The sequence below is a fragment of the Pelodiscus sinensis genome, chromosome 30 (assembly GCF_049634645.1).
Source record: "Pelodiscus sinensis isolate JC-2024 chromosome 30, ASM4963464v1, whole genome shotgun sequence".
Lineage (NCBI taxonomy): Eukaryota > Metazoa > Chordata > Testudines > Trionychidae > Pelodiscus > Pelodiscus sinensis.
Genome location: NC_134740.1, coordinates 2322153 through 2337152, shown reverse-complemented (window position 1 = coordinate 2337152; position 15000 = coordinate 2322153). Strand labels below are relative to the sequence as shown.

Here is a 15000-nt window from a genome sequence, read left to right as displayed (position 1 = left end):
TGCGAGGGAAGAAATCACTTAGAAATCCCCTCCCTAAGGCAAAGGTCTCCTTCCCCCATCCCCCCACGCTCCGTCCTCTGCTTTGCTTGGAGTTGGGAAAACAAAGAGAGGGAATCTGCAGAGAATAAGGGATGCTGCCCAGGTAACTGGGTCCGTAAACTTCGGGACACAACGATCAACCAATGCTGGTTAAGCAAAACAAAAAGAAAACTCTTTTATTATCAAAACACAACAACTGTTGTGAGCATAGTGCATTGACTCGTTGGCAAATAGCCATGAAGTGACATACACTCAGGGAGAATCCCTGGGCTGTAATAGTTAGTTACAAAAGAGAGAAACAATTAGCCAGCTCAGACATGATTTCCAAATCCCCAAACAAGGAAAACAATAAACTCTGAGGCTGTGTCCAGACTCAGGGGTTTTTTCGGGAAAAGTAGCCTTTTCCCGAAAAAACTTCCCCTGCGTCCAGACTCAAGCCGCGTTCTTTCGAAATTATTTCGAAAGAACGCGGCTTTTCTTTCGATGGCGGTAAACCTCTTTTCAGGAGGAAGAATGCCTTCTTTCGAAAGTTTCTCTTTCGAAAGAAGGCGTTCTTCAATGTAAATAGGGCTTCCTCGAAAGAGAGCATCCAGACTCGCTGGATGCTCTCTTTCGAAAAAGTGGCTTGCTCTTTCAAAAGATCCACCTGCAGTCTAGACGCGATCTTTTGAAAGAGGCTCTTTCGAAAGATGCTTTCGAAAGAGCCTCTTTCGAAAGAAGCCTGCAGTCTAGACATAGCCTGATTGTCTGAGTTGGGAGGCTGGTATCCGGGAGATCAGAGATACCCCTCTCTATTTCGCACAGGGGACAGTTTGTGGTTTCTCACCCAGCATTGATACTGATCCGTGCTGTGCACAACATGGGTGCATCTAGACTGGCAAGATTTTGCGCAAAAGCACGTGCTTTTGCGCAAAAACTTGCCAGCTGTCTACACTGGCCGCTTCAATTTGCGCGAGAGCACTGACTTTGTAATGTACAAAATCAGTGCTTCTTGTGGAAATACTTTCACGCTCCCACTCGGGAAAAAGCCCTCTTGCGCAAGAGGGCCAGTGTAGACAAGGAAGAATTGTTTTGCGCAAAATAGCCCCGATGGCTAAAATGGCGATCGGGGCTTTCTTGCGCAAAATTGCATCTAGACTGGCCACGGATGCTTTTGCGCAAAAGCAGCCAATCTAGACGCTCTTTTGCGGAAATACTTTTAACAGAGAATTTTATGTCTCTGCTTGACACAGCTCTGGCTGGGGTGATTGAGTCGGGGTTGGTCCTTCTATAGGCAGGGTCTGGACTCGATGATTCCTGTGGTCTCTGCCCGCCCTGGGATTCTAGGATTCTACGATCCACCCAGGTCTGAGCATCACCATCTAGAACCATTGTAGAGGAGCTCTGTAGCTTTTGGGGTTCAACGTAGATGCATGAACAGCCAGCCAGCTCCATTCCAATTCTTACCAGACTCATTCCAGTGGAAGCTGTTACATTCAATATCAATCCAGGCCCACCTGGCCACCTGCAGATGGCTTCGAGATCAATGCAAATCATTGTGCGTCCATTCTAGACACATCTAGAACCTCTCACTTCGATGGGAGACCCATCTCCCCACCCTTCCAGGTCTAGACCCACCTGCCACTTGGACGCTGCTGGCCGCTCCAGTAGGGGTCTCTGGCCTGACTCAGTGGCAGCAGGGAGATCGGTAGGATGGGGCTGAGCCCCGCTGAGGGCTGATACACTGAATGGGGCGGCAGAAGAGTCTGTCGCTGGACAGCTGTGGGGGGAGATGCTCTGGGTGTCACGTACACAAGGTCTGAGTTAGGAGGCTGGTATCAGGGAGATCAGAGCCACCCGTCTCTATCTCACACAGGGGACAGGGTGTAATTTCTCACCCAGGACCGATACTGATCCGTGCTGTGCATGGTAACAGGATGGGGAAGGGCAGAAAGAGGTCCTTGAAGCAGGGACAGCAGCAGAGAGATGCCCTACGGCAGGGAAGGGCAAATCTTTTGGCCCGAGGGTTGCATCTGGGATCTGACACGGGATGGGGGCACGAATGGGGATGTTACCGCCATGGGGGAGGGGGTGTCTATGGGGTACAGTTGGGGGAGGGGTTCTAAGAGGGGGGTTATTTAGGTGGGAGTAGGAGGTTCATGGAGTATGATGAGGTGACACCGGCCCTCCCTGCTCAGTGCCACTTGGCACCCCACACTGGAGGTGCTACAGCCACACCGCTCGTCCCGACCCACCAGTGCACTGCCCAGAGCATCAGGGCAGGGGGCCGAGAAGTGCGCGGCCCCTATGCTGGGGGAGCAGAGGCTGAGGGTGGGTCTGAAATGGCCCATGGGCCGCACTTTGCTCCCTCTGCCCTAGAGGGAAAAGACCCCATGTCTCCCAGTGCCAGCAAGCAGGTCTGGCCTCTGGAAAGAGCAGAGGGGCAGGAATTGTTCCTCCTGCACCCATGAAATCTCAGGGCTGAGGGATCTCGCTGCAGACTGGCCCTGGAGTGTTTCTGACCCTGGTGGTTGAGGGGGGAGGGCAGCGTTCGCCACATCCTCAGCCAAGTCAAGGCAGTGGGGGTCGTGTTAGCCACATCCTCAGGCAGATGGACGGGCAGGGGCCCCGCTGGCCATGACGCCAGGCCAGGGACCGGAGCAGAGAGGAAACCTCCCGCTAGGTGGGCGCGGCCGTGACCTGAGAATTGCCCAATGGGCACCTTGGCCAGTGGCCGATCTCCAGTGGGCGTTCCCAGGCAGGAGTGTATGTGGGGCCCTGTGACTGGCCGGCCCTGCCCCCGCTCTGCCCCCACCTGGTCTGTATAAGCCTCAGGCTGGAGGGAGCGACTCCGTGCCCGGACCGGGATGGCTCTGACGATGCAGCTGTTCGTGTTGGGGATGCTCCCCTGGGCTTTCCTCCTGCCCCCTGGGGGCTGGGCTGGTGAGTGGGGGAAGGGCGCTGGGGGTGTGAGGAGAGGGGCCCATGCAGGGTAGGGGACTGTGGGTTCAGTGAAGGTCTTCCTCTGACCCACTTTGAGCCAAGGGGCTAGTGGGACCCCTGCAACCTCCCCTGAGAACCTTAGGGGCTTTCCGCCTTTGGGAGTGGGTGGATCAGCCCCCAGAGGGATTCTGTAGGACCCACAGCCAAGCCGTGTGTCCTACTTTGAGATGCAATGAGCCACAAAGGGGACCATATGAGGTGTCAAATGAAAACTTATTTTCTTCTGATTCTGTATGTGCTGTCTATCTTCTTGCATATATTATCCATATGTGGAATTATAAACATGTACTCGGGGATGATGCTGGAAGATTCCCTGTCGGAGGCAGGGCAACGGGTAACGAATGTCCGTTCAGTGTCTATGCTAATTAGCAAGGCTCCAGGGACAATGGATGTCTAGGTGCCAATACACGCCTGAGGAATGTGTCGGGAAATATGGATACCTGCCAACCAGCCAGGGCATCATGCCTGCCAGCATGTGAAACAGGGATAGGCCACTGGGCCAGATGACCTGCTGTGGCCACGGAGATACCAGGAGAGGGATATAGGTGCCACGTAGCAACCTCCATCTGGTCTCCAATTCTGCTCCTGATCCCAGATACAGCTTTGCGAGGGGCAGCGAGCCGGGAAGACCCGTTGACCCATCCTGACATCCTGACACTGGCCACTTATCCTGACATCCTGACACTGGCCACTTATTCTGGAAAATCAGCCGCTTTTCCAGAATAACTTGCCAGCTGTCTACACTGGCCGCTTGCTTTTCTGGAAAAGCACTGACGATCTACTGTAAAATCATCAGTGCTTTTCCGGAAAAACTATGCTGCTCCCGTTCGGGCAAAAGTCCTTTTCTGGAAAACTGTTCCGGAAAAGGGCCAGTGTAGACAGCACAGATTTCTTTTCCACAAAAAAGCCCCGATCGCGAAAAAGACGATTGGGGCTTTTTTTGTGGAAAAGCGCGTCTATATTGGCACGGATGTTTTTCCGGAAAAAGTGCTTTTCTGGAAAAGCATCCTGCCAATGTAGACGTGCTTTTTCCTGAAATACTTATAACGGAAAACTGTTCCGTTTTAAGCATTTCCAAAAAACGGTGCCAGTGTAGACGTAGCCAGGATGTGCACCAGAGACTTTTAAGCTAGCAGTTTATAACATCTCTGTATCGAGAACTGGGAGATTAGATGCATGTGGTGTATCCTCCTTTACAACCGCACTCTCCTGCTTTTTTTCCTTTTACTAATAAACCGGTAGATTTGAGATGCTGAAAGACTGGCTCAGCGTGCTCTTGTGGGTAAAATGCAGAGCGTAAATCAACAGGGGCCTGTGGCTGGTTTCTTGGGACCGGGAGGACCCGTTCGGGGTAGGTGGGATTGGGTTCTATAACCCCTCACCTGTGTTAGTCTCGGGGCTGATTGTGGCACAGGTAGACTTGTGGGTTACATCTAGACTGGCATGATTTTCCGGAAATGCTTTTAACAGAAAAGTTTCCGTTAAAAGCACTTTCGGAACAGAGCATCTAGATTGGCACGGACGCTTTTCCGCAAAATCTAGACGCGCTTTTGCGCAAAAAAGCCCTGATCACCATTTTCGCGATCGGGGCTTTTTTGCGGAAAACAAATCTTGGTTGTCTGCACTGGCCCTTTTAGCGCAAAAGTTTTGCACAAAAGGGACTTTTGCCCGAACGGGAGCAGCATAGTATTTCCGCAAAAAGCACTGATTTCTTACAGTAGGAAGTCAGTGCTTTTGTGGAAATTCAAGCGACCAGTGTAGACAGCTGGCAAGTTTTTCCGGAAAAGCGTCTGATTTTCCAGAAAAACTGGCCAGTCTAGACACAGCCGTGACATCTGAGGGCTTTTGCTCAGTGTGACTATAATGTGGGCTGTTTGGGAAGGTCTTCGGTAGGGGGCTATAAGGGGTCCTGAGTGAGCAATTCACCCTGAGTGGATGCCCAGACCTGGCCTGGTCCATCACACCGTCTGCAACCCAGAGGCCAGGCCAATTCCTGCACCCCCCCCAAAGGGGAAAGATTCCAGGCACCGAGGCACCCAGCTTTGGAAACAAGAAGCCCAGCTGTGTTGGGTGCCGGACGTGGCCCAGCTGTTGCCTTGTGGCTTTCCAAAGCTGTCCCCACTGCTGACGGAGCCTGGGATCTGCCCGTTAACCCCTCTGGGGTCTGTCCCGCCCTTGATCTCGCAGTCATGCCAGCTCCATGTGCACCTCTGGGACCCACCCGTATTTCCATCCCTGTGTGGGGACGGGTTCTTCCTGCCCCAGTCGCCCGCACAGGAGAGAGACATTCACCGCTGAGTCGCCCGGCAGCCAAAGGCAGAGCGACCTCGGGGCTGCGCTAATGGACCCTCCAGCGCTCGGCATGGGTCTGCCCCCTTAATCACACTCACCGCTGATTAATGGGGCAGGAGTTGCAAGCAGGGGATGGGCTGGAGAGACCCCAGCCGCCATGGATGGGGAGAAGAGCTGGCTGGGATCGTGTGGGGCAGGGTCTCAACAGAGCCCCACAGCCACTGGATTTGGTGGATTTGATCTCCTCTGTCGCGAAGTTGGGGGGGGAGGGGGGGGTGGGACTGAGCTCCTCGGTGAACCTCTCCAGCCCGGTGTGGTCCCAAAGCAGGTGAGTTTGACCCCTCCCCATCTCTCTGCCAGGGAGGATCATCGGGGGACGGGAGACCCGGCCTCACTCCCGACCCTACATGGCCTATCTGGATATAGCGGGAAAAGGAAGCTGCGGAGGGTTTCTCATTCGGGAGGACGTGGTGCTGACGGCGGCTCATTGCAACTCCAACCGGGGGTAAGACATCAGCCAGCCCCTAACCCTCCCATCACCATCCCACTGCAGGATAAGAACCAGCCCCTGCATACAGGAAAGGCCCCATGCCCCATTCCCTGGCCCCACGGGCCAGTCAACTCCGGGCTTGGGCTTCTTGTCATGTGGGGACACACGTTGCTGTTGGGTCCAGGGGGTGTCAGCAACTGAACCCTGGGTCCGCTGCTCCGGGAACATCCCCTTGGACCGAGCATCCTGGCAGGACGTTTCCTTGGGACGAGACGCAGCAAGGACCATCGGTCTGTTCCTTCTGCCGTCCTGTTTACTCACCAAGAACGCACCGTCCCCTGCTCCCTGGATGATGCTCGGGGGTAAAACACGAGCGACTGTTTCTTGGCTCCTCCTGCAAAGCCACTGCCGAGCAGCGCTCTGCCCGAAAAGCTCTCGACTTGGGCTCAGCATAGGGTCCTGCGCCCCATGCTTCACTGGCTGGGCTGGTATCTTCTTGGGAAGTTTCTTAGATGTTTCTTCTGCTTCATGTGGACACACAGAGCTCCACCCGCCAACGCCCCAGACCTGGCGTTTACAAAGTCGGTGCCCAAGGAATCCCCTGGAGCCACATAGCTCAGTGGCTGGGGAAACCCTTGCCCCAACTCTCAGCATGAAAGAGTCTGAGACCGCCCAGCCCTCCTCGTGCAAAGCCAGAGCTTTCCACGGAACAGTCGGCTCCTGCTGGGGTCACAGCATCACCTCTCCAAATGGCACTAGCCACTCGGAAAACAGAGTGACCTGGATAGTGGGAGGGGCAGGGATTGGCAGAACCACAACACTGAGCAAGGATGTGGGGTTTTCCCATGCTCGATGGCAGTAGCTCAGTGTCACAGGTAGGCCTGGCTGGGGGGGATGGGCAGGGACTCGAGAGATTCGGTTTCCTCGTTCAATAAACAAGCGCCTAAGAATTCCAGGGCCCTGGGCCTGAGAGATGGCCACAGACAGACCCATGAAGTTAGCGACTCTCTTATTGGATCCAGACCATGCGCCCGTCCGGAGCACCCGCATCCCCTTCTTATTCACAGAAACATCACCGTGCTGCTGGGGGCCCAGGATGTGACAAACCAGAGAGAACGAGGGAGGCAGAAGATCCTGGTACGTCGCCGAATCCCCCACCCGGGATATAATACTGAGACACTGGAAAATGACATCATGCTCCTGAAGGTAAAAACTCCATCCCATCCCCCGCCCCCAACTGACCTCACACTGCTGCAGGTACCACCCCCATCCCATCCCCCACCCCCAGTGACCTCACACTGCTGCAGGTACCGCCCCCATCCCATCCCCTGCCCCCAGTGACCTCACACTGCTGCAGGTACCACCCCATCCCATCCCCCACCCCCAGTGACCTCACACTGCTGCAGGTACCACCCCCATCCCATCCCCCACCCCCAGTGACCTCACACTGCTGCAGGTACCACCCCCATCCCATCCCCCACCCCCCAGTGACCTCACACTGCTGCAGGTACCGCCCCCATCCCATCCCCCACCCCCAGTGACCTCACACTGCTGCAGGTACCGCCCCATCCCATCCCCCACCCCCAGTGACCTCACACTGCTGCAGGTAACGCCCCCATCCCATCCCCTGCCCCCAGTGACCTCACACTGCTGCAGGTACCGCCCCATCCCATCCCCCACCCCCAGTGACCTCACACTGCTGCAGGTACCGCCCCCATCCTATCCCCCACCCCAGTGACCTCACACTGCTGCAGGTACCACCCCATCACATCCCCCACCCCCAGTGACCTCACACTGCTGCAGGTACCATCCCCATCCCATCCCCCACCCCCAGTGACCTCACACTGCTGCAGGTACCACCCCATCACATCCCCCACCCCCAGTGACCTCACACTGCTGCAGGTACCACCCCATCCCATCCCCCACCCCCAGTGACCTCACACTGCTGCAGGTACCACCCCATCACATCCCCCACCCCCAGTGACCTCACACTGCTGAAGGTACCACCCCCATCCCATCCCCCAGCCCCAGTGACCTCACACTGCTGCAGGTACCACCCCCATCCCATCCCCCACCCCCAGATACCTCACACTGCTGCAGGTACCGCCCCCATCCCATCCCCCACCCCCAGTGACCTCACACTGCTGCAGGTACCACCCCCATCCCATCCCCCACCCCAGTGACCTCACACTGCTGCAGGTACCGCCCCATCCCATCCCCCACCCCCAGTGACCTCACACTGCTGCAGGTACCGCCCCATCCCATCCCCCACCCCCAGTGACCTCACACTGCTGCAGGTACCACCCCATCCCATCCCCCACCCCCCAGTGACATCACACTGCTGCAGGTACCACCCCCATCCCATCCCCCACCCCAGTGACCTCACACTGCTGCAGGTACCACCCCCATCCCATCCCCCACCCCAGTGACCTCACACTGCTGCAGGTACCGCCCCCATCCCATCCCCCACCCCCAGTGACCTCACACTGCTGCAGGTACCGCCCCCATCCCATCCCCCACCCCCAGTGACCTCACACTGCTGCAGGTACCGCCCCCATCCCATCCCCCACCCCCAGTGACCTCACACTGCTGCAGGTACCACCCCATCCCCTCCTCCACCCCCAGTGACCTCACACTGCTGCAGGTACCACCCCATCCCATCCCCCCCCCCAGTGACCTCACACTGCTGCAGGTACCACCCCATCCCATGCCCCACCCCCAGTGACCTCACACTGCTGCAGGTACCACCCCCTTCCCATCCCCCTCCCCCAGTGACCTCACACTGCTGCAGGTACTGCCCCCATCCCATCCCTCGCCCCCAGTGACCTCACACTGCTGCAGGTACCGCCCCCATCCCATCCCCCGCCCCCAGTGACCTCACACTGCTGCAGGTACCGCCCCCATCCCATCCCCCGCCCCCAGTGACCTCACACTGCTGCAGGTACTGCCCCCCTCCCATCCCCCACCCCCCAGTGACCTCACACTGCTGCAGGTACCGCCCCCATCCCATCCCCCACCCCCAGTGACCTCACACTGCTGCAGGTACCGCCCCCATTCCATCCCCCACCCCCAGTGACCTCACACTGCTGCAGGTACCACCCCCATCCCATCCCCCACCCCCAGTGACCTCACACTGCTGCAGGTACCGCCCCATCCCATCCCCAGCCCCCAGTGACCTCACACTGCTGCAGGTACCACCCCCATTCCATCCCCCACCCCCAGTGACCTCACACTGCTGCAGTTACTGCCCCATCCCATCCCCCACCCCCAGCGACCTCACACTGCTGCAGGTACCGCCCCCATCCCATCCCCCACCCCCAGGGACGTCACACTGCTGCAGGTACCGCCCCCATCCCATCCTCCACCCCCAGTGACCTCACACTGCTGCAGGTACCGCCCCCATCCCATCCCCCACCCCCAGCGACCTCGCACTGCTGCAGGTACCGCCCCCATCCCATCCCCCACCCCCAGGGACGTCACACTGCTGCAGGTACCGCCCCCATCCCATCCTCCACCCCCAGTGACCTCACACTGCTGCAGGTACCGCCCCCATCCCATCCCCCACCCCCAGTGACCTCACACTGCTGCAGGTACCACCCCCATTCCATCCCCCACCCCCAGTGACCTCACACTGCTGCAGGTACCGCCCCATCCCATCCCCCACCCCCAGTGACCTCACACTGCTGCAGGTACCCCCATTCCATCCCCCACCCCCAGTGACCTCACACTGCTGCAGTTACTGCCCCATTCCATCCCCCAACCCCAGTGACCTCACACTGCTGCAGGTACCACCCATCCCATCCCCCACCCCCAGTGACCTCACACTGCTGCACGTACCACCCCATCCCCTCCCCCACCCCCAGTGACCTCACACTGCTGCAGGTACCGCCCCATCCCATCCCCCACCCCCAGTGACCTCACACTGCTGCAGGTACCGCCCCATCCCATCCCCCACCCCCAGTGACCTCACACTGCTGCAGGTACCACCCCATCCCATCCCCCACCTCCAGTGACCTCACACTGCTGCAGGTACCACCCCCATCCCATCCCCCACCCCCAGTGACCTCACACTGCTGCAGGTACCACCCCCATCCCATCCCCCACCCCAGTGACCTCACACTGCTGCAGGTACCACCCCATCCCCTCCTCCACCCCCAGTGACCTCACACTGCTGCAGGTACCACCCCATCCCATCCCCCCCCCAGTGACCTCACACTGCTGCAGGTACCACCCCATCCCATCCCCCACCCCCAGTGACCTCACACTGCTGCAGGTACCACCCCCATCCCATCCCCCTCCCCCAGTGACCTCACACTGCTGCAGGTACCGCCCCATCCCATCCCCCGCCCCCAGTGACCTCACACTGCTGCAGGTACCGCCCCCATCCCATCCCCCACCCCCAGCGACCTCACAATGCTGCAGGTACCGCCCCCATCCCATCCCCCGCCCCCAGTGACCTCACACTGCTGCAGGTACCGCCCCCATCCCATCCCCCGCCCCCAGTGACCTCACACTGCTGCAGGTACTGCCCCCATCCCATCCCCCACCCCCAGTGACCTCACACTGCTGCAGGTACCGCCCCATCCCATCCCCTGCCCCCAGTGACCTCACACTGCTGCAGTTACTGCCCCATCCCATCCCCCGCCCCCAGTGACCTCACACTGCTGCAGGTACCGCCCCATCCCATCCCCCACCCCAGTGACCTCACACTGCTGCAGGTACCACCCCCATCCCATTCCCCACCCCAGTGACCTCACACTGCTGCAGGTACCGCCCCATCCCATCCCCCACCCCCAGTGACCTCACACTGCTGCAGGTACCACCCCCATCCCATCCCCCACCCCAGTGACCTCACACTTCTGTAGGTACCGCCCCATCCCATCCCCCTCGCCCAGTGACCTCACACTGCTGCAGGTACCACCCCCATCCCATCCCCCACCCCCAGTGACCTCACACTGCTGTAGGTACCACCCCCATCCCATCCCCCACCCCAGTGACCTCACACTTCTGTAGGTACCGCCCCATCCCATCCCCCTCGCCCAGTGACCTCACACTGCTGCAGGTACCACCCCCATCCCATCCCCCACCCCCAGTGACCTCACACTGCTGCAGGTACCACCCCCATCCCATCCCCCACCCCAGTGACCTCACACTTCTGTAGGTACCGCCCCATCCCATCCCCCTCGCCCAGTGACCTCACACTGCTGCAGGTACCACCCCCATCCCATCCCCCACCCCAGTGACCTCACACTGCTGTAGGTACCGCCCCATCCCATCCCCCTCGCCCAGTGACCTCACACTGCTGCAGGTACCACCCCATCCCATCCCTCACCCCCAGGGACCTCACACTGCTGCAGGTACCGCCCCCATCCCATCCCCCACCCCCAGCGACCTCGCACTGCTGCAGGTACCACCCCCATCCCATCCCCCACCCCCAGTGACCTCACACTGCTGCAGGTACCACCCCATTCCATCCCCCACCCCCAGTGACCTCACACTGCTGCAGTTACTGCCCCATCCCATCCCCCACCCCCAGCGACCTCGCACTGCTGCAGGTACCCCCATTCCATCCCCCACCCCCAGTGACCTCACACTGCTGCAGGTACCGCCCCCATCCCATCCCCCCCCAGTGACCTCACACTGCTGCAGTTACTGCCCCATCCCATCCCCCACCCCCAGCGACCTCGCACTGCTGCAGGTACCCCCATTCCATCCCCCACCCCCAGTGACCTCACACTGCTGCAGGTACCACCCCCATCCCATCCCCCACCCCCAGTGACCTCACACTGCTGCAGGTACCGCCCCATCCCCTCCCCCACCCCCAGTGACCTCACACTGCTGCAGGTACCACCCCATCCCATCCCCCACCCCAGTGACCTCACACTGCTGCAGGTACCGCCCCATCCCATCCCCCACCCCCAGTGACCTCACACTGCTGCAGGTACCACCCATCCCATCCCCCACCCCCAGTGACCTCACACTGCTGCAGGTACCGCCCCATCCCCTCCCCCACCCCCAGTGACCTCACACTGCTGCAGGTACCGCCCCATCCCATCCCCCACCCCCAGTGACCTCACACTGCTGCAGGAACCACCCCCATCCCATCCCCCACCCCCAGTGACCTCACACTGCTGCAGGTACCACCCCCATCCCATCCCCCACCCCCAGTGACCTCACACTGCTGCAGGTACCGCCCCCATCCCATCCCCCACCCCCAGTGACCTCACACTGCTGCAGGTACCGCCCCCATCCCATCCCCCACCCCCAGGGACGTCACACTGCTGCAGGTACCGCCCCCATCCCATCCCCCTCCCCCAGTGACCTCACACTGCTGCAGGTACCGCCCCATCCCATCCCCCGCCCCCAGTGACCTCACACTGCTGCAGGTACCGCCCCCATCCCATCCCCCACCCCCAGCGACCTCACAATGCTGCAGGTACCGCCCCCATCCCATCCCCCGCCCCCAGTGACCTCACACTGCTGCAGGTACCGCCCCCATCCCATCCCCCGCCCCCAGTGACCTCACACTTCTGCAGGTACTGCCCCCATCCCATCCCCCACCCCCAGTGACCTCACACTGCTGCAGGTACCGCCCCATCCCATCCCCTGCCCCCAGTGACCTCACACTGCTGCAGTTACTGCCCCATCCCATCCCCCGCCCCCAGTGACCTCACACTGCTGCAGGTACCGCCCCATCCCATCCCCCACCCCAGTGACCTCACACTGCTGCAGGTACCACCCCCATCCCATTCCCCACCCCAGTGACCTCACACTGCTGCAGGTACCGCCCCATCCCATCCCCCACCCCCAGTGACCTCACACTGCTGCAGGTACCACCCCCATCCCATCCCCCACCCCAGTGACCTCACACTTCTGTAGGTACCGCCCCATCCCATCCCCCTCGCCCAGTGACCTCACACTGCTGCAGGTACCGCCCCCATCCCATCCCCCACCCCCAGTGACCTCACACTGCTGCAGGTACCACCCCCATCCCATCCCCCACCCCCAGGGACCTCACACTGCTGCAGGTACCGCCCCCATCCCATCCCCCACCCCCAGCGACCTCGCACTGCTGCAGGTACCGCCCCATCCCATCCCCCACCCCCAGTGACCTCACACTGCTGCAGGTACCGCCCCCATTCCATCCCCCACCCCCAGTGACCTCACAGTGCTGCAGTTACTGCCCCATCCCATCCCCCACCCCCAGCGACCTCGCACTGCTGCAGGTACCCCCATTCCATCCCCCACCCCCAGTGACCTCACACTGCTGCAGTTACTGCCCCATCCCATCCCCCACCCCCAGCGACCTCGCACTGCTGCAGGTACCCCCATTCCATCCCCCACCCCCAGTGACCTCACACTGCTGCAGGTACCACCCCATCCCCTCCCCCACCCCCAGTGACCTCACACTGCTGCAGGTACCGCCCCATCCCATCCCCCACCCCCAGTGACCTCACACTGCTGCAGGTACCGTCCCATCCCATCCCCCACCCCCAGTGACCTCACACTGCTGCAGGTACCACCCCCATCCCATCCCCCGCCCCCAGTGACCTCACACTGCTGTAGGTACCGCCCCATCCCATCCCCCGCCCCCAGTGACCTCACACTGCTGCAGGTACCACCCCATCCCATCCCCCGCCCCCAGTGACCTCACACTGCTGCAGGTACCACCCCATCCCATCCCCCGCCCCCCAGGGACCTCAAACTGTGTTACTGCCCCATCCCATGCCCCATTTCTTGTCTCCATCTAAGACACCACGTACCTTTACTGCTTCTGTTTGCCCTGGCAGCTGCGTCACAAAGCGACACTGACCAGGGAGGTGGGGCTGGTCCGTTTAACGACTGGTAAACACAGAGTGCTCCCAGGGACCGTGTGCAACGTGGCTGGCTGGGGTAGGACCAGCTTGAACACAAGAACCAACACCCTTCGGGAAGTGAACCTGTCAGTTGTAAGCAATCGCCTCTGTCAGAAGCGGTACCGGATCTATGTCCCCTCCACCATGCTGTGTGTAGGGGACCCCCACTACCCAAAGTCGACTTACAAGGTAAGCAGTTTAGTGGGTAACATACATCCAGGTCTGTCAGCCACAGGCAGGAAACATTTATAATGGAAGAGCCCAAAGAATTACCTGTTGGGGCCCATGCCCAGAGGTGTGAACAGCCAAGAAGAGACAGCACAGGGCAATAAATGACCACACCCAGGGATGAAAGAGCTACAAACAGCCACACCCAGAGGTGACAAGGCTACAAATGGCCAAGCCAGAGGTACCATTGATCAGCCCCAACTTGATGAGTGGATTTTCCATCGATACACAGCAGGCTGATCTTGATGTAGAAATGGGTGTCACCTAAGAGCCATATTTGAGATGCTAACAAGTAGCCAATACACACAGCTTCAGGCACAATGGTAAGACAGCTTATAACCTTTCCAAGGATTCCTTACATGACATGCCTTCCTCAAGTCTCATTGCCATTGTGTGACTGTCTAATTGTGCCAATGGGGACTGTCTAATTGTGGCTACTCCTCTTTCTTTGCTCACAGCATCAGCTAGGAGGTCAGGCTTCATAATGGCAGGGGCGTTTCTGGTCTAAATTCCCAGAGTCCTTCATCTTGGGCTTCTCAGTGTGAATTCAGTTTTTCACATGTTTTGGGTTTACTGGCTCAGACAGCTCTGGGAGATCTGGGTGTGATCGAGGCATTAACTCTTCTCTCCCGGCTTCTTCTGGGACAGGGAGACTCTGGGGGCCCTCTTGTGTGCCGTGGAGTGGCCGAGGGCATCGCCTCCTTTGTTGCGTACAACAGCATTGCGCCTCCTGTTGGGTTCACTCGGATTTCCCGCTTTGTGCCCTGGATCAAAGCCAACATGCCGAAAATCTAGCAACACCAACCTGATCTTCTGCTACGCAACCTGCTCCTGGGCACATGGGATCAGACCTTACTCTGAGCCTGGGCCTGCCTCTCCAGCGCTGATTTCCCCACCCCTCTGAGCCGGCTACTCCACTGCCCTGGGGCTGGACCAGAGCCGGCATCCCTTGGAGGGGAAAGCCTATGTACCGTGTCCCTTCCTGCTTCTGTCCTGGGTTCTCCCTGCAAAGTGCAACGTTTCCTGCTCAGTGGGTCACTCACATCACTGGTGACACATTAAATGGCTTTGTGCAGCAGCTCCTAGTAGTGTCTGGATCCTAACCCTGGATTC

At 59.4% G+C, this 15000-nt stretch overlaps 1 protein-coding gene across 1 annotated transcript; it reads left to right on the top strand.

Annotated features, from left to right (window-relative positions):
* The first annotated feature begins 2879 nt into the window (after positions 1–2879).
* On the top strand, positions 2880–14682 carry LOC106732597 (cathepsin G-like). The gene is made up of 5 exons (XM_075911893.1): positions 2880–2961; positions 5674–5818; positions 6871–7009; positions 13594–13848; positions 14536–14682. Exons 1-5 carry the CDS (start codon positions 2886–2888, stop codon positions 14680–14682), a joined length of 762 nt encoding a protein of 253 aa, XP_075768008.1. The 5' UTR covers positions 2880–2885.
* The last annotated feature ends 318 nt before the right edge of the window (positions 14683–15000 follow it).